General features: G+C 37.1%; 1 protein-coding gene across 2 annotated transcripts in view; it reads left to right on the forward strand.

Annotated features, from left to right (window-relative positions):
• Positions 1-23,603, forward strand: part of PTPRN2 (protein tyrosine phosphatase receptor type N2) — a 635,529-nt gene that overhangs the window by 256,997 nt on the left and 354,929 nt on the right. For both annotated transcript variants that reach the window (XM_086865041.1, XM_086865050.1), the window contains one exon: positions 11,476-11,562. In XM_086865041.1, the coding sequence (XP_086721167.1) occupies positions 11,476-11,562 (87 nt within the window). The remainder of the gene's footprint in view (positions 1-11,475; positions 11,563-23,603) is intronic.

Genomic DNA, 23,603 nt, shown 5'->3' on the forward strand with positions numbered 1-23,603 from the left:
TCTGATAGGCTGTGTGCTACCTGAGGTGGCAGGAGCACTCCCTCCATCCTTGGGGCAGGAATCTTTTTCCCTTCTCCATTTATTCCCTCCTCAGGCAAATGTGACATCTCTCCTTTGGATTGTGAGGCGTGTGGCTCAGATGTTGGCAGTAGCAGCTACATGAGCCAGGCTTGGTAAATGACCTTTAACATCAGAGAACAGTGCAGTTGCTGTGCTAAAAAGTGCCATGAAGCCAATTCCCAGGAGGCAGGAGTCAGTGGGAAGAGGGGGAGTGAAAATCTCTAGTGGAACCTAGGTAAAGCTATATCTGTATTGTATATTTGTTTCAGTACCATCAGCAGATCTCCCATGCCTCAGTTACTACTGAAATTTGCACACAAGTAGTTTCACATCAATCTATTTCATACATCAGTAGCTGAGTTTCTCATCATGTTGCATGTTAAAATATTTACTAATCTTAGCAGAAAAAAAAAGAATGAAGGAGAAAAAAAATATATAAAATAAGGAAATCCAAAACAATTAAACTATGTCCTTAAAATAAAAGTTTCCCTACTGTTGTTTACAGCTTCCCTGAGATGGAGAAGTGCTGTGATCACAGACTCTGAGGCTGCATTGATGATTCTCTACTATTTTTAAGCTACACAATTTAAGTCCTGGCTATTTATATCTGAGGGCCACTGAGTCTGGGCCTCCCAGAGGCAGTGCTAGGGACCCTCTGTTCTCCTTTGTGGCAGCACCACACATGGAAGACCCTCAGGTCTGCAGCACCTTCTGCTGAGATACATCAGACTCTCCTGGGAGAAAAGCTGCTGTCACAGCAAAACCACAAGTTGTACCTACCCTTCAAATCAACAGGAGATAAATGGGATGCTCTTCATACTGACTTTAAGGAGAGTGAGTCACAGAGCAAGGGGCAGGGTGTCACTGCGGATTAAGAGCTGGTTATGAGATAGAAGAGAAAGATTTGTCATGAACTGCTGCTCCTCAGCATGTACAGAGATTAGTGGTACCCCATCGGCAAATTGTCTCTGTTAGGAAGAACTATGGAGGATTTAGAAAAATTCCAGATGGATTTAAATACATTGAGGGATTAAGGAGTACAATGGTAGATGAAATTCAGCTGGAATAAGTGTGACAGAATAATAGACATTAACAAAAATAATACTTTGGAGGGGGGGGGGGAACCCAAAGGTATTCTTTAAACTCCTCATAGTCTGTGCTCTGAGGCTGTGGAAAATTTGAAAAAAAAGATTTCTATATCTATGTACATGAATCCTGCTCTTCATATGGTAGAAAATATCTTCAGACTTGAAAATTTAAAAGAAAACATGCAAATCCTGAAGGCAGTGGCCCATTTCCCAACATTTCTAACGAAAACTAGTCTAATACGTATCACTGAGGTCAAGAGTTCAGGAGAAGATTCCTTTCAAAAGAGAAATTTTTCTAATTGTTAAGCAGATACATAATCACATTAGCTGATTGTTTGTAGAATTATAACCAATCTTATTTATTTTCATAAAGAATACACTTGCTGCAGGGTAGAAGGCAAGAGGAATTCACTTCTGATATCTGTTCTTGGCCTAGGCTGCAGTGCACATGTGACATATGGAAAGTGCTTGGCTGATATTATTTTTAAACACAAGGCTCATGAGGTGTTTCATGAGGATCATGTAAGGAAAACGTGGCACCATTCCTGACCTCTGGAGTCAAAGAATTATTCAGTTAGACTGATTTTTTCATGTATAATATTCTCATTTATTTGGTCTGGTGTTCCTAGTACTGCTGGGATAGATTATCTGTGTTTTGATACTTTTTGACTGGGTTTTGGGCAAGTGCCTGAATAATGGCAATTTCACAGACACCTTTTCACTGTTTAAGTTTTCCCTCAGGGAACTGAGGAAATACTACTTTTTGAATACTGTTACCAAATAACTTTTTTAATGTCTTTTCATCTTTCTTTCCTGATTATTGGTGGTATAAACACAACAGTGCCCAAGTCAAAAAAACAAAAAACAAACCCACAAAAAAAAACACCTGATTTTTTTTTTTTTTGGTCAAAGCAGTTTTTCCCAGGATAGATGGATCCTTAGGTGGTCCTTACAGAGGCAGATCCCAGCTGACCACTTCTCTTGCCCTCCCTCAGAATTTTTCCAGAATTATCTTGGACTTTATTTCTTGGCATTTACTTTTGGGCTATCCTGTATTTAGCGCTAGTTTTAGAAAATCAGGCAGTAGCATGTCCTAGGTGGTCTGAAAAAACCTCCAGTCTTGTGCTGGTGGCTGCTGCTGAGAACTGACTCAAGGTCTGGGGTTAGCATGCACTGCTGGGAACATGCTTCCTTCAGCATGGTGCTTCTCACTCCTTCTTCATCCCAGCAGCAGGAACTGGTAATTACTTTCCTGCTCTTTATCCTTTTCCCTTGACTGCTTTTATCAGGCAAGGTGCTCAAGCCTGTTGTGCACCAGCCCTTTGCCCATGGAGAGGCAGTGCCCAAGTCCTGGCATTCCTGCTCTTCTGCTTCTCCTTGCCAAGCGGGGCACTGAGGGGAGATATAGCATGGGAAAGAAATCAAGCCTGATGCTGGCCCATGAAGGTGGGTGGTTAAAAATGCTAAAGTCAACTGTTCCAACAGCCTTCTTCTACTGGATTTAATATTTTGTATTCATTAGAGCAAGTAATAAGAAAATAGACAGTTGCTAGCACATCTGTAAATCATTTTACAGAAGCTCTGAAACATCTCCATACACCTCAGAGTCTCGTCACTCAGCCTCAGCCCGTGACAGACATTCCTGCTCTTTTTCAGGCATGGAAGAAGGATGGCAGCTTGGCTGGAGCTGGCCAGGCTGCTCCTCCCAGCTTCCCACCAGCAGGGATTTTGCCTGCACCAGTCAATGTCCATACTGCTGCCAAATAGTGTTAGCAGCCAGAGAAAACTAGTCCTCAATGTTATTCATCCTAAAGACAGACTCCTTATTTGACTCTCTAATGCAGTCCATATGGTATCCCAGACTCATATTTCTGAACTTTGATTTTCCTTTTTTTAGGTTTTGCTTTTTATCTTCAGTACTAAGGAGACTGTGCTGCATATTAAGAAAGTGATAGTGTTATAGACTGTTGCTCTGTCAGTGACAGGAAGCTGATTTAATGTCAATCAAAACAAAGATACTACTGAGAAATGGCCAGGTGGAACTTCCTTAAATAATTATTTTAAACTCTGGAATTCTTTTTTCTTAAAATTCAGTATTTAAAAGGTCTAGAGGGAAAAAAATTACTTTCAGTTTTCAGACCAGTACTAAAAAAAATCTTCAGTATGAAAGTTCCTATTTGTGTCCACTTAGAGAATGACTATTAAAAAATCTTATGTAAACACTCAAAATAAATATAGTGGTAGGAAGGATCAACAAAATTATGTTTTTCAGATCAAAACTCAGATTAGCTCCTACAGTAAAGTACTACCACAAGAAGCCATGGATCTTTGGTGAGCCCATCCAGGCAGGTAGACAGTTCTGGTAGACAATTTTTTTTTTGCTAGCATGCGAATCTGTGGGATAAAGAACCAAATGAGAAAAAAATCTTACAATTCTAACCCAACACTTTGGCCTGCAGGGCATAATCTATGTGTAGCTCCCATTGTTTAATAAAAGCTGATTACTGAAATTAAATTCTTCAATAGATTTCATCCGTTCAGCTTCTGTTTTCAAGAGCTTTGTGTATGTGTCTTGTTACCCATGTGTTTAATATCTTTTCCCTTTAAGGCACATTTCTAGGTGTAAAGCTGAAATGTGGTTATTTCAGAATTTAGAGTGAAAGTCAGACTGCCTCATTTAGGTACCAAACTGCTGGATGCTGCACATATTCCCCAAGGATGTCATCCACTTCATTTCACATCACTGAGCTTCTTGAGAGACAGGTGAAGACATACCCACACAGGGAGGTTAGACATCTTCTTTCCTCCACTGATTAGAAGGGACCTTTGAAGACTCCAGAAGACAGCCCAGACTGCAAAATATCTCCCTGTTTCACTGAGACATGCCAAACAAGTAGGATGTTTGGGGATCCAGTGTGTCTAGTGCTGCTCTGCTGACAGGCACTGTGTCTGGGATCTTCTGTCTGTCTTCTGCTTATTACTGTGGGGCTTGGAAAGTGAAGCAGGAGATGGAAGAGACCTTAGTGAAGTTGGTCTGAGCAGTTTTAACTCCCACATGCTGGAAGAGTGTTCTGTGTACCAGAAATGAGAGATCACACAGTCCGTCATCCTCTTGTTGGCCCAGTGGTTCATCTTTAGGCCTAAAAGCAAAAAAGAAAGATAAATAATGCGCAGAAGAGAGTCTGACTCTTAACTTGAAGCGCTCTGGAGTAAGGAAGACTGCTGATTCAAACTTAGTTTTTTGAGCATGTGTGCACTGAAAGTGACTTTAAAATCAGCTTAAGTCTGAATGAAACGTCTCCTCCCCAAAAGTCCTAGATGCTAGTTTTGAGCTCTGCTTCATTCCCTGATTTAGATTTGTATTAAATACTATTCAAGCTGAGCTCAAGTGTAGCCAAACTTTAAAAAATTCTCCAGGGGAGATGAATGGCATGTCCCTGCCACTGTGCTCGAGTTTGGACAGCAAAAGAGGCTGGGTGTGAGTGACATTTACCTGCCCAGAAAATACTGATACTGCTGGGAGGACACTGTAGTTAAGCATTCAGGCAACTTTCAGTCTGAAGAGAAATGCCTTGCAATTTTATTGTAGTGCTCATCACTCTTGAAAATGGGCAAACTGGCCATCATTGCCTGTGTTCTCATCTAAGCGAATTTTAGGTGGATTGAACCCTACCTTACTTGAAATTTTACTGGGGATTAGACTGACATTTAGGTTTAAAGAGTGCAATTCCCAATGTCAGGCCCATTTCTGTACTGTATATTATTCTTCATTTTTGCAGAAAATGATTCAATTGAATTAATCTGACAGGGCTGACTGGATGTCCATTACAGTGCTGCATTACAATTGCTAAACAGAGTACTGGAAGGGCACTAGGTACAGTCTGGTAAAGACAATACATAATTTAAATGACGGCACTAAGGGTGCATTTCAGAGTTCAGTGAGTGGGTTTCCAAAGGCACTTGGCAATTGGGAGGAGGGAAAGCAAGTGAGAGAAAGTGCTTGTGAGACTGACATAACCTCAGCATAACACTGAACTACGTGTTGTTCTCCTTGGGCTGAGAGCAGGCTTGGCAAACACCAGCAATAAAGCCATCTGCATAACTGCATCAGATTCTTTGCTACCAAAATGGTTCAATTTTTGCAATTGTTTTGACAGGCATGTTGGGAAATACAGAACATATAGTTTTCATCATTGTTTACTTCTGTTTTTCCTCTTGTTCCCTTTGACATTGCCCACTGGTTCATATTAGAGTTTGAGCTCCATTTAGCTCAGCATGCAGAGCTGGCCATGCTGCCAGTGTTGCTCCCCACAGAACTCCTCCTGTGCCTTCATTTACATGTTTCCTTTTTGTTCTTTAACCAGAGAGGAAACTTTGAGCCTTGAATGCATAAATCATTAGGTCCAGGTCAAAAATAGGCCATTATTCAAAATGTTTGTTCTCACTCATCAAATCTGTAGTTAATCTTGGGAATTTCTTGAAAACGTGGAATCCATTTGTAACATTGTTCAGATTGGAGTGTGAAGCTGAACTGGTCTTGAGATTAGCATCCAATATTCAGCACTACTCTTCACTTTTAAAGTGGTCTAACTGGCCATTCATGAAGCAAGTCTGGTTCATAAGACTCTGGTCTCCTACTCTATTTGCCCACAGCAGGCCTTTAACAATACTTCCAATTCACCAGTGAGACAGAAGTTAACTTCACTGGGATGAGGGTGCTCCAGATATGCTCTAAAATCATCAGGATGTGCTCTAAAACTAGTAGGAGCACCTGTGGTAAGAAATACTGGAAGAAAATTTTTGATAGGGGAATGAGAGAAGCTTTTAAAGTTAATTTTCAGGTTGCATAGTATTTGCTACTACATCTCCTCCATATATGGTAGGGAGTGGTATATAGAGCCAATAGTGCTGGTCTTTATTCTTAGAGCCAGAATGGATGCAAGTTGGATAATAAGATTATTGTCTTTTATATAACAATACCAGGTACCTGACAAGGAAAGTTGGTGTAATTGCCTTCATTTTATGGACAGTGGGATTGCAGGTCAGGAAGATGTCTTGACCAGTGTAACTTGATAGACATCTCCCAGATGAAGACATAATCTGTTCCTTATTAATTATTTGTTTAGCTACAGGTATTCTCTAATTTATGCATAAAACCACTGGAGACAGTGGGATTTTATAGACAGATGAAAAAAAAAAATTATGGCTAGCATTACTATACATTTTGTAGCAGGAACTAAGGAGAAACTCACTTAATGGGATTGTTCTAAATTCTGCCAACTTCCTTGGAGCAGATTTTAAAAATTACTTCTCATCATTGCATTTTTCTTGTAAATTGAAAAGTTAAATCTTAATAGTCAATAGTAGAGGAAGATTATCATTCAGTGTTCTATTATTTAAATTACCTCTGTAAATGGATTGTTCCATAAAATATTTCTGTTTTCAGCTTCCTCACTGGGAGGGACCTAGACACTGGAAGACACAAAATCTTGTTTTCACCAGACAATCTAATTTTCTTCTATTCCATGTCCAGTACATTGTGTGGAAACACTTTGACAATTACATAAAGTTGGGCTTCCAAATCCACTCCTGAGCATTTAAATGGATTGCACTAATTTTCAGAAGTGGTCAGCAGCTCATATTAAAGTTAAGAGATTTTTTTCCTGTGCTTTCATTTCAGATTCATCTGTAAATAAAATGGCTTTATAGCTTAGATCCTGCCTTTTTTAAACTTGGTTGTTTGTTTGTGGGTTTTGGGTTTTTGTTTTTGGTTGGGTTTTTTTTGTGTGTATCTGTGTGTGTTAGACAAAACTCCTGATGTAGTTATAGGGAGCTGATTGGCTCAGGATTATTTTGGGTCAACCAAGTAGATTTATTTTTGACATGATTAAAGAGGATGCAAGTTTTCATGGCTATGTCATGGCGTTAAATCAGAGTCTTGAACTGAGATGGGGAGTCATTTCATCTGAAGAGATAATGCAGAACTAACATATAATATTGGCTATTTTTAGCAGAGATATAAACCATATTCTCCAGGAGGTATAACTGTACAACAGCCATGCCCTGAAAACTGAGATCAAACAAAAGCAGTAGTGAAATATTTTTCAGATGACACTCTGAAAGACTTTAAAGATATATCTATCAATCTATCTATCTTTATAAAGCCCAAAGGAAATATTTATATTTCATTCCCCACTTATTTATTCATTGTCATTAGCGTGTCAAAGTATAATCTACCAATGAGATAGAGATTGGCACCTGAGTGAGACAGTTCTGCTACTGGTTCAGTAGGGTCTGAATCTGTCAACTAAAAAAATAATAATTAGGGTAGCACTCACAGATAGAGATGGTATTAGAAGATAAAGTAATGGAAGGAAGTACATTATACATGAATTTTATATACTTTGTGACTCTCTTTTCATCTTCCAAGAGAACTTGAGATGGAAACCTAAAAAGGGCCTCAAAAGAATAATTTTAAACAGTGATATGTATCACATTTTCTTTTAGCTGCTATTATTATAGTTACCTTGAAAGAAGATGCAAAAGAGAAATCTACAGCAAATGGAATGAGAGCAAAGATAGGAAACCCAAAGTAAGCACTGATCTCATCTGGAAACATCTATATTATTTGCAAAAAGGTGCCCTGCCATCCAGCAGTTGACTCTTCCTAAGGCCAAAATGTAGACCAAAAGTGATCAGAAACCTTCAAGGCAATCAAAAAAAGTAGTGATAAAATCAAATAGTAGAATCATAGAATCTTCACTAAGAGGGAAGGGACCCGTGAGGATCACTGAAGTCCAATTCCTGCCCCTGCACAGGAACCCCAGAAATCACACCATGTACCAAAGAATATTGTCCAAACATTTCTTGAGCTCTGCCCAGAGTGCTGTGACTTGGGGAGCCTGTTCTGATGGCCATCAAGCAGGGTATTAAAGGCACTGCAGAAACCATTAGTTTTCTTGAACATAGAAAGGATTAGCCAGCCTCAAGAGAACTTGGAACACATAAATAGCATCCATGAGAGGTTCTTTTTCTGCTTTTTTTTCCAGCTCATGCTTTGTATCTCTGAGGCCTATGCAAATTGTGATTTCTCTTTTAAGGGTTCACTGTTACTGGAGCACTGAAATGCCTTCTCACAGACTCCTGGAAGAAAATGCATATGAGTTGGACCTGTCTTGATCCTGGAATGTGAGGGGCCACAGCCCAGGGACTCACTCTGTGCTGTACAGCTTGGAGTGCCAGCAAGGCCCAGCACCAAAGGAGTTCCCAGCTCCCCCATGGGAACTGCAGTGACCATCAGTTCAGACAAAGCAGTGTGAACCCTACCATAATTATTCTCAAAGTCTTTGGCCTTGATAAAATTGTTCAATTGTCAGGCTTGTCTAAATAGTCTTCTTTCTACTGTTACATCTTCAGTCTGGAGTGTCTCACTATTTGTTCCTTATCTGAACACTTCTTTTTTTGTCTTTCTTTCTTGGTTTGTCTAACACTTCTCATTGAATTAATTCTGTAGTTGGTGAACTCTCACAATCAGTAGATGAAACATATTTCTAAGAAAATCCCCACTCCCTAATATGGAAACTGAATCAAGCAGGCTGAAAACTAAGCATAGGACATGAAAGATCACAAATGTCATATCTTCTACAAGTATTGAGCCTGGGGGTGTGTAGGAGGGCCACAGGCAGGAGAACAGGTGATATTTGAAAGATTGTCTTCTTCCTTCTTGTAAAAGCCTGAAATCAGGTGAGTGATGTGGGTGAACAGTGCTGCTGCAAGGTAGGTCAGTTTGCTAAGCACTGTGCTGGTGGAAATGGTGTGATTCTCTCCATGGAAACAAAGTTAAAGGCAATCACCATACAAACCATGCAACACTCAGCAAAATGAAACACTAAACAAAAGCATCAATTGACTGTGGAAAATCACGGTCTGGTGTTTTTAGAGAAAGGTTTTGAATATTCTACTGTCCTACAAGACAGCTGTCATAGAATTGTAATAAACAGTACTAGATTGTATCAATGTTGGGAAGTTGGAAAAATTGCATTGGAAAATATTGTGATTGTAACCATTCTTAATGGGAATCCTTAAATATGACTGTGGGATCAGTAATAGTATTGGTACCATAGAATACTCATCCTGCAGCTTTCCTGTGCTATTAGGAATGATAATTTTTTAGCCTATCAAATTGCATTTGATTTTGTGAAACTTTGAGTTTGATATTGCATGAGAGTTACAAAGACTTCTCTTGGATGCTCAGGCTTGCAAAACAATGCAACCTTCCTGTACCATTTTCTCACCCATTTCCCCTCCAGCATTATTACTGGTTTGTAGCATTCAAATGCTCTTATTACACCCCCCACTTACTGCTGCTGCATTGGCTTGTTGCAGCATATCTTGTTTTTGAGGCTGGGGGATGCTTTTCAGGGGATAGGGAGGGGTAAGCCAGGAGTGGGAGGCCCCCTTGGTTAAAAGGCAGCTCCAATGTACACAGCAGCCTTTGCCTTCATCAGACTTGCTATTACAGTAAAAGCCCACTTGCTGACACCAATCATTTCCGTAAAATTTAAGCCAACCTCTTTGGGAGAAAAGATTTAATTAACACATAAACCCCAGAGTAACTATGACAATCTGCTTTCACAGTGATGGGAATAATCACGTTTCTATCCACTGTCAGTCCTTGAAATATAACAGATTTATGAATAATCTATAGTACATTTTTTTCCTTACACAATCAATCAGATTCTTTTGTTACTTTCACAGGAAAGCATTTCTGTCTTAGATATCTAGAAAAACTCTATATTTATCTGGTGCCTTGAGGGGCTACCTCTGGTTGTGTGACAGGAGGTCTCTTGAGCATTTTGGGCTAGTAGCATGAAGGGAGGCTGAACAATTTCATCCTAACCAAGATCCATGTGAGATATCCCATTATTTAAATAGAGGTGCCCTTAGGGCAGTGCATGCAGTAACCAGTGGAAAAAGAACCCCAAAAACAAACCCCAAAACAACAACAGCAACAAAAAACAACCAAAACAGAAACTCCTGGTCTTAATTGCAGATAATAAATAAAACAGTGGCAATGAATCACCATAATGTAAAATTAATTTTAAAAAATTCAGCTCTGAGGTAGAAATAGTGACCTTTGAAAAAAGCTTTGAAAAAAATTGTTTTCCCTTAGTCCAGTTGAAAAGATTGTGTCTAATACTACAAGCCTTTTTTGACACCTTCTTCTACTTACTATAAATCCTTGAAGGAAAAAAAGACACGATGTTTTTTCCTGTGGGTTAATCTCAGCAAAGTTGTTTCTGCATTACCATGGCATAAGTTTGATAAGCTTGTAAGGTATAATTTTATCGTCTTTGGGGCTTTAACAATGTTGAGACTAAATCTATGATCACAATTTTGACAGAGGATGTTGTCTCTGTTATTTTCACTGTTATATAATTTCCGCACCTTTTTAATACTTTTTAATACATTTCCTTCTTCTTTCTTAATATTTTTTTATTTGGTTCCACAGTACTGAACAACAACTAAGCAAGGTATGATCACTATATTAGGGATGGAATGTTCTTAATACATCTTTAGAGCTGTATCAACTCTAATAACCCCAAAATTTTGCAAATATAAATTTTACATCTAGGTAAGTGCTTTTTAAAATGATAGCAGTCATCTTATGTTAGGCTTGATTGCAACCTGTTTTCCAAATTAAAAAATGTAAATGTGGCATTGACAAAGGTTAAAAAGATTTAAAGGGGGCTCTGTCAGCAGCATATGCACACACCAAGCTAAATCCTATGTATCTAATCAGTGTCCTCTGGACTGTGTGTCTTGCTCTATTGTTTACTTTCAAATCCAAATAATAATTTTGTATCCTTTCACTGGGTAAAGATTCATTTTAAAATCTAATGAATTTAAAAATATGCTTTTCACTTGTCCATTTGATACCGAGCCTCAAATTTGACTTTCATTGTTTGTTTCCCTCCTTGTCTCGTCAATCCTTTTCTTTCTTTCTGTCCTTTTACTTTATTACATTTTTTATTGAGGACTGAGATGAACTGGTTGCTGCATCATGGGCCCATTACACTTCCTAACAATTCCATTTGCACCTTATTGTTTGTCTTATTGCTGGAAAATTCAGGTGATTCATCATGCCTGAAGAAGCACCTGATCCCAATTCCCTTGATATCACGATTACTATGTGACAGGAATACAGTTAGTGGTGGCTTTCAGACTCAAAGAGGCCAAGGTGATAACTCTTTTGGGACCTTTAGCCTCTCAAGTATTGATGAGTTCCATTTTTTTAATGCTCTGTTTTCTTGCTCCCTTTCAACAGCCCCCTGAGTGTGGAAAAGGGCTTGGAGTTAATAAAGGAAGTGGCAGATCTCCTGAAGCTGCAGATGAGTGTCTTCGATGATGTCAAGTATGTACATGGGATTTTCTCCTTTTTTATTGTATTGGATACCTCGTTATTTTTGAATAGTTTGTCTTACAAGGAAGTATCTGCTCTTTACTGTCAAAATTAAGGAGAGTGGGCAAGATGGAAAAAAGAATATTAATGATCTTTGTAACATTCCTTAGAGATGGGAACAAATTATTTTGAGAAAATTATAAAGGATGAATTTTTTTCTGCATTCATAGGGAAAAAGAATCTGTTTCAAATGCTCTACAAATATTGCCAACTTTATTTAACAATTTCTAGGTAAGGAGAACCCTCTGAAGGGTCATTATACCCAGCATTACCAGGGGGAAAAATGACATCAGAGATGGAAAAAACTTGGGTGTCTGTCTTTGAGTCTGGTACATGGCACACCAGGTCATGCTTTTTGGTCAGCTATTTATTTAACAAGTCACAGGGAGTTCAGCTCTGCTGAACACTGGTTTTCCTCCTATGATTCATACTGATCAATGCTCTGCATGTTAGTCTCATGAACTAGGAGGTTATGATCTGCCATGTCCAGTAAAGTGTTTTAGATTGAAGATTTTCTGAAGGCATTTTGGAAGAAACATGTTCTTCACAAAAACTTCATCCTCTGTACAAAACAGAAGTAGTTTGATGCAAAGGTAATTGAAAAGAAAGGTCAGCTATGGGAGGGTTTTGAGAAAAGAAGTCACATCTTGGGCACACAGGAAATAGCTGATGTCTGGGTAGCACCCTGCTCCTGCCTGTGTTTCAGAAGGTTTGGGACTGCTTGCCTTGGCCCATGAGTTGGGTTACTGAAGTGCAGCATCTTTCTTAGCTTCACCTGTGCTGCCATCAGCTACTGTTTGATCCTCATTTACAGAATGGAATTCATTGTTTAATACTCTGTTTTTATCATATTCTGATCATGTTTCATCTGGAACGTGATCCTGATCATGTTCTTTCATGTGGAAGTGCTTATTCTTGATTGTAAAATAAAATTAAAAAAAATTGTACACCTTCTAATACTGTATTTGTATGGAAAGATGGACTCCTCTTTTCAGAAACCTGGAAAATACCTGGCATATTGGCGTTAATTATTGAGAAGGAAAATATTCCCATATTTTGTTTTGATTAATGTCTTTTAATTGTATTTCATAAAATATTTTTATGAATACTGAGTTTTTTAATTGAATATATATATATATATTCTACTATCTTGTAAAGAGAATTTGAACCCTTGACTGAACACTAGCAGAGAAAGTCTACTGCACATTTAAAGGAGAAATCCCATGAAACAATTTCTCTGCTGGAATCAGTGGGTTCATCTTCGTTAACTTCGTTCATTTACAGTACAAGAGCACTTTCACCTACCTTTCTTATTGTTAGTATAAAGCCTTTTGGTTATTTTTTATCATTTGATAAATCACAACACATTGCAGTTGATTTGTTCTGTAATGAAAAATATTCTTCCAGTGGTTTAGCCAGTTGTGATGGACCTTTCTTTTAAACTGCAGAATTAGCTGCTTATTTTGCATCTATTAATATGCAGTCACATGACTGTATTGAAAAAAATTGTATGGTCAGTGCCTTAAAATGTAGTGTGAATTACAGGAAGGCCAAACAGGACTGAGCATTCTTACTATGTGTACAATGTTTTTATCAGTCTTTGACTGTTTAAAAATCTATAAATCTGTGAAGGGTTATCCTAAATATCAAACCAGTGAAGAATTCATCCATAATAAATCTTTTTTCAGGAGAATGAGATGGCTCAGGTTAAACCCATAAAGTACTTAAGGGAAGGTGGAGCTGACCAGTAGATAAAGCAGTGGTAGAAGTTTTAGACAAAGGCCTTGCCAAAAAGTGTTAACACCTTTTGGATTTGTTTTCTTGATATTGCACCACTGTCAGTGGAAAACAGTAAGAATTTGAATACCCTGGTTAGCTCCTCAGTGGTCTCATGGAGAGGGGTTTCAGGAAAAACCTGATATCATGTCATAGTCACCATGGACATATCAGGAAATATTTCTCAGGAAATATTTCTCAGGAAATATGCTTCTTACATGGGCTAAGGCATCATGGGTGATTTATTTTATTTCACTGGCAGCTAAAAGTATCCTTTTCTTAAAGATTCAATTTTTTGTAAAAATGGGGAAGTTATGTAGAAAAAAATATCAGTCAGCCTGGAGAAAGAGGAGTTATAGAAAGGGTGAGCATTTGTCATGCTAGCCTACTTTAACTCTGACCTGAATATTTGCTTGGTCTGGAATTCTCAATACTCTTTTCCCTCCAAGAATTCCCCATGGTTAGAAAGTAGCAGTGTAGACTTGGATTTTTTAGATTATGACAAAGATTTCAGAGTAATGACATGTTAATAAGAATCATGGGGTTAATTTAAGAGTATAGACAAAATCATCACGTGAAATAGCAATAGTGGAAGAACTGAGTAGAGAGGGTAAGTGGTGAGTTCTTTTAAAGTTCTTTAAATTTTCAGTTACCAGTTTAATGTCCTTTTCTCTGAAAAAAAAATAAACAAAAGAAAATGAAAGGAACTGCTTCACTAATAAATTACTGCCTTTAGTTTGTTTTGTCTGCAAATATTTTTCATTCTTCCCTATATTTTTAGTTTTTTGATGTGCTTTGGAGTTACTTAAGTGGACAATTGCTTTTGCCATGGATTCCTACCAACACCCTGTGTTAGCTCTTGATTGTTGGTGCTTGATGCTTGGTAGTAATCAGCTTATTTTATCTTCTGTCTTTCACAGTCCTGCCAACTTTAACTGATAGGCTTCAGTTCACAGGATATCCCCAGGCTTGGCTTCCACAGCATCCAGTCCATTTCTACAGCCGATTTGTTGTCAAATATGCATTGACATAAACTTTGCTCACTCTGTGAAGCAGATGAGTGGGAATAGATTGAGGGAATTCAGAATTAGAAATATTTCAATGTTAAAAAAAGATCCAGCATGTTAGTTGTCACTTTTGGATACAGCCTGGATCTTTATGGAAGTAATAGTTATGCTTAATATGTTTTGTTAATGGTTATGTAGCTGTCAAATAAATTCCATTATTTCTTATTACATCATTAGAGACCATTAAAAGAATATTAGCATGCTGATGTAATTATGCAAGCAGACGTAAAATTACTATAGTTATGATTTTATAATCTAATTATGGGTGTCCAATGCCCCTGGTGATTGATTGTTGGACTGGTATCAGGGATTGAAGTCAGATATGTACTAATGTTTAGTTTGTATCTATTTTCTTTAAAAAAATATGACTTTGCAATCTCCAGCACTGGCCTTCTTCATGTAATTGAGTTATTCACAACATGAGACTTTATAAACAAACATCCAAATATAATAAAATAAAAATACCAAAATCTCTAAACTCAACTCTGAAAGACATGGAATGGACACATAATTAATAGTCAAAGTCATTGATTAGAGCATAAACTGGTTTCTGATGAGAATACAAATTTTTGAATTTGTATTTAATGTTCTCACATTTGGGGTATGCCAACATAGTAAAGGGGAAGTTTCAGCTCTGACCTTAGGTAAACACCTTGGTATGGAAAGAAAACAGATTATTCTGATTTGGTAGTTTTTCAGGCCTTCTATCATTCTCAGCCTCCAGTTAAGAGTGAGATTTTCAGCTGAATATTACATTCTCTCTAGACTGATATGATTTTCCCAATTGCCATTGAGGATCTTTTGCTCTAGGTATCTCTTTTTTCCCCATTTTGTTCTGCTTTAGCTTCCTCCACTCTTTTATCTTAATGGCAGTTTCCTCATTTTTGCCATGTAATATACCAAAGCTCGCTACTCTAAGAACTGAACTTTCAGGAGATGTGCTAACTTGACCAGCATTTCCATTTTCATGTATAATTTTTCAGCAGAAAACCTCTAGCAGAGCACTCTATATTCATTCCATGAAATTACATTAATCTCAATCTGCTGCTGTTGTTTTGAAGTGTAACAATTCACTATATGACCATATAATCTATATATATAATGTTGAGAGTGAACAGGACACTTAGGCTAAATTTGAAATGCTAATATAAATAGATTTTTTTAAGTTGAAAAGGCTGATTCTGATTATCTAATACAATGTCCTGGATTGCAAAGACATTTCATTTAACCATTATTCCCCTACCATGAATTTATGTATCCATATTGTCCATCCAGAGCTAAGTTAAAAGACCAAATCCCTCATCTTTCGGAGCCTAAATCTCCAAAATCCAGGATTCAGGCTGGTTGTTCAGCTTTCACCCTCACAGTGCTCCCGACCACACTGGAACTACAGGTGAATTCAGTGTTTACTTAAATAGTTTATCATATGAAAAATGAAAAATTCAGGTTAACTGAAGGTATACAAGGAAATCATATGAAGACTTCAGCTGAAATACCTTTCAAATTTTCTAGCAGACACAGATATGTGATTTGACATTTTGAAAAGAAAATATATAAATTCAAAGTAATAACTAGTTTCAAAATTTAACTAAGCTTGACTTATAAGGAAAATGCTTTTATTTAGGTGATAAAGATAAACAAAACATTGACTTTGGGCTGAACTCCATCCATTTTTTTATTTCGTTTTGTTCCGGTGACCAATCTTTTGAATAACACTAATTATGATGGACTTCTGAAATATTGAATCACATCTATGTATTTTTCTACAGCCAACTGTTTTATTTCATGAGCAGAAAAGAAATCCTCAGTTAATGAGTAGCTCTTCAATTTTCCATTTTATTTTCATTGTTCAATGTGTGACTTCAGGTTTTATTTATTGCACTTTATTCAAATTCTGCTTTGAGGTCAGAAACCCCATTTCCTTCTGTTTTAGTTTGTGGGTTTTTTTCCTATAGTGCTCTTCACTATACTATCAAAATGCTTGGCAAACACGAATTGATATATTTAACTCATATGAGATATGGGATTTTATTAGGACCATCCAGAGCTGGAGTAATGCATGAAAAGATTAGTGTCAAAGCATTTACTGCCATGAGGTGTCCAGTGTCTCAGTGGATACTTACTCAGCCTTTTCTGAAATGAACTTTACTGACTGAGACAGAGATCCCATTGGCTTCAGTCTGCTGAGCATTCAATTTCCTGAGCATTCAGTAGTCCCAGAAGTCAGCTCTCCATTCAGACATTGGTATTTGGCCTTTAAATAAATTAATTCCTGAAATTATTTTTCCTCAAATGAACTGTGATTGATTCCATCAGAATTTAAAGTAACAGTAGGGCCTTTAAATCTTTGTTATTCTATACTTCATTTGCTACTTACTTGCTGAAGTCTGATAAAATTGAAATTAAGGCCCCAAAACATTGAAACTATTGGTCTTCTCTACTATTTGACCATCATTCATCTTTGAATTTTAAGGATCCTACTGAAAAAAAACTTTTAAAAGACAGGCTGCATTTCTGTATTTGAAGTAAGATTGATTTTTCCTGTTGTACAGTAGCATGGCCATACCGTTAATCATGTTTTTATAATAGTTTTGTGTAAACAGTGATTTTAACAAAAACTTGAATTTGGAAGGCTTATCATGAGCACAGTTACAAGCACGTTCTTTTTATACTACAAATCTCTTGTTTGCAAGTACTGGAGTTAGAGACATTTTGCACTTCCTTTTCAAAGAACAGGCCTTACACAACCAAACCAAACCCTGCCTGTCATTATCCCTGCTCTTAGGAAGAGCTGGAACTGTTGGGCTGGAATAAATACAATTTGAAAAGCCAGCCAACCATCCCAGTGAAAAGAACTTGAACTGAGGAGGATATCTGAAAATCAAACCGAGTGGTGAAAGTTTGGAGACGCTTAAAACACTTTGAAATTGGAAGTGTTGGGCAGGCAGAGTGGTGAGCGGATCTCCCAGCCTCACCCATTACAAACGCGCGTTGCCCGTAGTGTCCTAATCGTGCGCTGTAGGTTTTGCTCATTGTTTGCCGTGTTATTTTTATAACACCTAAAACAGTCAATTGACCAGTTAATCATACTCAGTCATCCAGAACCTAAGCACTGGAACAGTACTTGGCATTTTCACTCCTTTGTGCTGATGGGTTATGACATGTGGAGTATGTATGCTCTAAATGTAAACAACTCGAGAAATTATCGAGAGGCAGGATGGATAGTGTGAGGGAGGATTATTTAACCACTGAGCAGTGGTATGACAGGTAGCACAGGGTCTTGTTAGGTTTGTATTTGAAAAGTTCCCTCCATTGTGCAGATTCTCCATGATTCCATTGATTCCTTGATTTGGTGTGATTAATCTTTTCTTGTGTTTTATGTTGAACATGTGTGGATTAATATTCTTGCAAAGTTTTTTCCCCAGATTGGCAGATTCTGGATTCTGCTGTCTATGTAATTTAAATTTACTGAAAGGAATGTTCTATAACTCATCCTGCTCTCTTTAAGATGCTGTAATATTAACTAGAAGTAGATTTTGGTTTTTTAATTCCCACCCTATTTGTTGTCTAGAAATTAAGCAAGATTTGTATTTCAATTTGAACTGTACCATGCTTAGTCTCAATAAAAAGATAGACCTTTCAAGAAAGTTGAGCAGTATTTGTCATCCGCTCTCTGACTTTGAATAGCAAACAAATAACTGTGGTTATTTGACATAATCATATTTAAAGTGTTATAAAAGCATAACTCAGAAATAATGGAACTGCTTTGATTCAAACTTGACTTTTCCCACAGATTTAATGAGTCTGGGAAACAAATTATGTGAAAAATGTATTGCTGTAACTCATTGCATGCAGGCATTTATAAGAATTTACATTGTGTTTTCTGGTACATATTGTCTCATTTGACAACTAATTTATAATATAAAGATTCATCACTTTTTAGAAGAATGATGATAAGGAAAAAAAAATGGTAAAAATTTAAGCTATACATTTCTTTATTTAAAAATGAGTGATTCCACAACTTTAGCATTGCATTAGTCTTTTGGCTTTTCCCCCTGAGGTACAATACATTTGTGTTCTTTTCTTAAATGAATGTGCATATAGCCAAGATAATTTTGCCTTTTCCACTGTAACTTTCCTGCTAGAAAAAAATATAAAAAATCATTAAAATAACAGGAAGGATTTTGGCCTGCAGCATTTTATGAATTCTAGGTTACAAAAGAGAAAGACCATAAAATCTAAGGAGATTTTTGCAAATAATATATATGGTTCTAGGCTTTCCATTACAACATTTCATCTCATTAAAACAGAGGATTTGCACCTTCATAATCAAAAGCAGAATGAATCCACTATTATTGGTACATTTCCATGAACTTCTGGGTCCTTTCTCAAGAGAAGGTTTTTACAGATATGTGAACTTCTGAAGTCTATCTTTTTTTAACTTCATATTTCTCTACTACTTATCTCTCTGTGTGACTGAGAATGCCATCATATTCCATTTTTAATAAAACCAAAGTTCATAACATTATAGGGTAGGTAGGATATACTCCTTTCTTTCAAGGAAGTCATTGAGTGTGTGCATAAATACAATGGTATTTAATTTGTTTAACACTTTACATACTGTTTTCAGGTAATAATTTCCATTCTACAGATGGGTAGATTGAAACCCAAGACAGTTTGCTTCATTTTCCCTAAAATGGTCCAGGACTTGATGACAGATATGAGAATAGAAACAGAGAACAGTGATTCTCACTCTTGAACTAAAACTTCATCCACAAATAGAATTACTAATATTAGAAATGAAAAAAAAATTAAGTTTTCATCTAGGGATTTGTTTGAAAGAATAACCTCTTAGAAGAAATATAAAAATTATTTTATGTGTATGTCTGTCTTGATCCTTTTGCCCTTGGCTACCTGATTCTCCTAGAAGTACAAACACACATTTTCTTCTCCCATTTTGTGACTTGGATGGTTGGATTTCATGAGTATTACATGCCTGCTGACCCAGCCAAAAAGGATAAGCAATTCTTTAGCATTTTTGTTACTGCCTAGCCAGTAAATATTGCATAAACAGGCCAATAAGTTGAATTATAACTTGCCTGTGGAAGGGTTTGTATTCCTTAAGAGCCATAGAGACAGAGCAAATATACATCTGTAGGTACAACTGAAAAAGACCAATAAATTCCACTTGTAGTGAAATTTGCCAAGGAAATATCTCGACCTCAGAGCTGGCAGGGGAGCCTCAAGAACAAATCTTCTTATTGGTGTTCTCAGAGCTAAAGGAGAAACCAACAGATCCTTCTGAGGACAAGCAGGAGGGCTGTGCTTGCAGCACTCAGAATTTGGTAGCCTTTTGAACTAAGACTGCAGCAAAGTTTGGGGTTCTTTTGTCTTTGGTTGTGCTGCCTAATACTGATGCAAGAAACTTGTGTCCTACATGGATCCTATCAAAGCTCTGAGCTTTCCGAACCTGGACCTCTGTAACAACCCTAACATGTGAGTCATGCTCCTCATTAAGGATTAAAAGTCACTTGTGCAAGCAGAGCAAAAGGTGAGTGTCATCCCAGCAGACAAATTTTATACCAGTTCCATTAACAACACAGGTGTGTAGTGGGTGAGGAGGGCTGAAGCCAGTAAAATCCATTGAAGGCTTACTGGGTGAAAATTAAAAATGTCTGCTCTTTGTAGATATAAAAGTATGAAGAAGGAGAATGGAAATATTAATAGAATGCTTTTTTTTTTTTTTCTTTTTTTAATGACATAAATTTTATCCTTTAGCTTAATCCTTGGGGAGTGGAAGAAAAATCACTGTACATTTAAGAAGCTTTTTGAGACCATTTTGCCCCCCCTCACAGGGTCCAAACCCTTTTTTTTTTACCATAAGAAATTATAGCGCTTGTATGGTTTGTTCTTTTAAATACTGTAATTAAGAACCTTATTTGCATGGCAGGCAAAGCTGGCAACTTTCATGTACTCAGTGTGGTGAAAATGTCAAGTTTCATGGCTTGTGACAGATTAATAGAAAAATTATTTTAAAACTCTGCAAATTATTCATAGATATTGAGTAATCATCAAAAGTTGCATTTTGTGAAGAATAAAAATAGGGCAAACTGAGTGTAGCATCAATCTCTAAATTAAGCGTTGTCTCTTTTTAAAATCATTTAAATTGTAGGCTTAGCAAAATAATCTTCACCTCAGATGAAGTAAGTTGTAAAATCTTTAAAATACTCTTTCATCATCTTTTGCAATGTAAATTAGGATCAGTGTACTTAGCGCAATTTTGATGCATATAGATTAAATGATTAATACAAAATTAATGATTAATGTAAAATAATTAAAGCTCCATCTTTTAGTATCGGTATCAGAGACCCACCAGCCATGGACTGCTGTTATTGGAAAGTATCCCTTCCTGGACCAGTCGTCCCTTTTCTGTGACTTCAGTCTGGAAATTATTCTAATGATGGTAGTGTGTCAGGCATTTCATTATTTGAACACCTTGCAACCTCTTCTGTGCCCCTGAAATGCTGCTCTGTGCAGTCACTCCTCAGCACTTATTGTGACAGGGGGAGAGAAGAGGGCACCACAAGGTCTTACCTGGTTTATGAAGAATGTAACTAGCAGAAGTAAATCTGGGCTGCAACCATCAAATCCAGACCAAAGTTTTGTTTCTATGTAGCTACATTTGCAAGATGTGATTGCTCTGAAACTGTCAGTCTTTCTAATATTTGTGGTCTACCTGTTATCCCTCCCAGCTGCCTGGTGAAAACCCCTCTAATGAAATTCAAGCAGTGAGAGGAACTCAGCCACTACCTGGTGGGCACTGCAATTAGTGTCTCCCTTAGCAAGGATTTTGCTTTTCCATCTTTAGCACCTGGTCACTGTCCGTGTCACCAGGTGTCACCAGGTGTAATGCCAGTACAGCAACTCCTTAACTTTCTCTCTCCATGCTGTGTTTAGTGTAGGAACACTTCAGAGAATGGTGTAAACTGTTCATGCTTAATGTATATGAAGGATATAAATATTAATAGATAATATATTACTTGCTGTGTTGCAGGGTATTCTGGAACACTGCATCATTCTGCACTTTAGGGAGCATGTTGAGAGTTTCCTGAGAAGGGCTCGAAAAACTCATTTTGCTAAAAAAGAAAAAGATTTTTTAATTGATCACTGGCTGTGCATACATACCTGTCAATAGGAATGTGAGAATACATACAGCTTCACATTGATATTTCTGCAGTCCAGGTGCAAAGTGAAGCAAATCATTGAACAGTAAAGATATTAAAAAGTGAGAGATGCGTGCCTTTTTAGTATTAAGTCTGAGTGATGATCAATAATTCTCTACTCAACAGTTCAGGGATGTTATTTTGTAGTGGGTCAGCACAGCACATCCTTTTCAAGCTTTCCCGAATCTTTGAATCTCAGTCAGGTACCTGCTTGTGTAAAGTAAATACAGTAAGATGCAATGATTCACAAAATAAATTCTGGTCAGCAGTTCTGGTCAAAAATGTTGGTCAAACTTGAATCAAGTAGTAAACTGATTTACAGGTACTCTGAGTGTCAGAAGGAGAACAAACTAGCCAGTGTACACTTCTTAATCCATTAATGTATTATGTGTCAGTGTCCAGCTACGATTTTTTGCCTTTGCTTTTCTCTATAAATCATGCTGTAGAAACATACTGTAGTATAAAAATGCTTCTGCTAATTATGTGCTTTTCCCCATTGATTTGATTTGACATAAGTATGTTTATATACCTCTAAATATAATATATAAAACAGTTACAGCAGCAAGAGCATCGTGTTTTTTCCAAAATTGAGAATGTGAAAAGGAGGCTTCAGTGCAGTATAAACAATGGACATAAGCTTCAAATTCCTAAACACAGAAAGCATAGAAATGTGTACACATTGCAAGTCATTAGTTCAAGGCCACCAAACGTTTCCTGAGACAATTACCTTCACTGCTATAAAATTTGCTTTGCACAGTCCTCTGGAGCGTTGCTAATTGCTTTTCTTAACCTCCAGAGATTAAAGGATTTTGAAATGAACATATAGACAAGTAGTGACTTTAATTTCAAATCTAAGCTTTATTAAGGCAAGCCCTGTTTTATAAAATAGGGTCATTAAGAGAATGTTTCATGTTGGAAATAGCCAATTCTGATCTCCTCATCTTCCCCCAGTCTTGAGAAATTGCACTCTGCCTGGATCTTAAAAATGAGATGCCACCTCAGATCGTTTCCATCTGGCATCAGCTCTATGTCTCATCTTCAGGAGTACACAGACCCATGTTGGCACTTGTTTCTCAAATCCTTTTCCACTAGGGGGTATGATAGACTGTGACTGCATCTCTCAGAGAACATGTGGTGTGATACTGTAATGCTGAAGTACACGCACACGAGGGAGAGGAGCAGGCATGAAAAGCTTGGTACATAATTTATGGAGATTTAAATCCTGTCATTCATAAATATAATTATAACCTACGGCTTGAAAGTGATATGGACCTTGCCATATTGATCACGCTCCAGCTCTGTTTATCCAGATCATTCATTTGTTGACAGGGAAAATATAAGAATGCTGTTAGTCGTAAAACAATTAACAAAAGGAAATACTTGTATTTTACACAAAGAATATTCTTTTTTTCTGTGTGTATTGTGCACCCTCCCACCTTCAGATGGGAAATATAAACCCAAGGGGAGGGGATATTATTAAATCAGCAATCAACCTTCAAGTCATTTTGGTATAAACACTGTAATTATTTCATCTCTAGTAAACAGAATAAAAGACAACAGCACATAAGGGTGACAATGTGCAATATGCTTTGAATGTCTTTGTAAAATAACCCCTTATTATGACTGAAGGCAACATTGTTGTAAGTAAAAAAAAAAATAAAAAGGCAAAAGTTGTGACAGCCAACGGGGGGGGAAATTAATTGGTAAAGTTTGAATAATAAATTTAGCAGGTCATTGCAACAGACATTACATTTTGTGTGGGGGTAAGTCACTATTTATTAGCCTTGAAGCAAGAACTGCTTACCTTTATTCAATAAAAATTGTAAAGTATAAGAAAAAAGTGGTAAGTGCAATTACATTGTATAGTCCAGAGTCCTTCTAAAATTCACAATCTTCACTTACTTAAGTGAGTATAAATTCATTTGTG

Source organism: Cyanistes caeruleus, chromosome 1, assembly GCF_971803275.1.
Source record: "Cyanistes caeruleus chromosome 1, bCyaCae1.hap1.1, whole genome shotgun sequence".
Lineage (NCBI taxonomy): Eukaryota > Metazoa > Chordata > Aves > Passeriformes > Paridae > Cyanistes > Cyanistes caeruleus.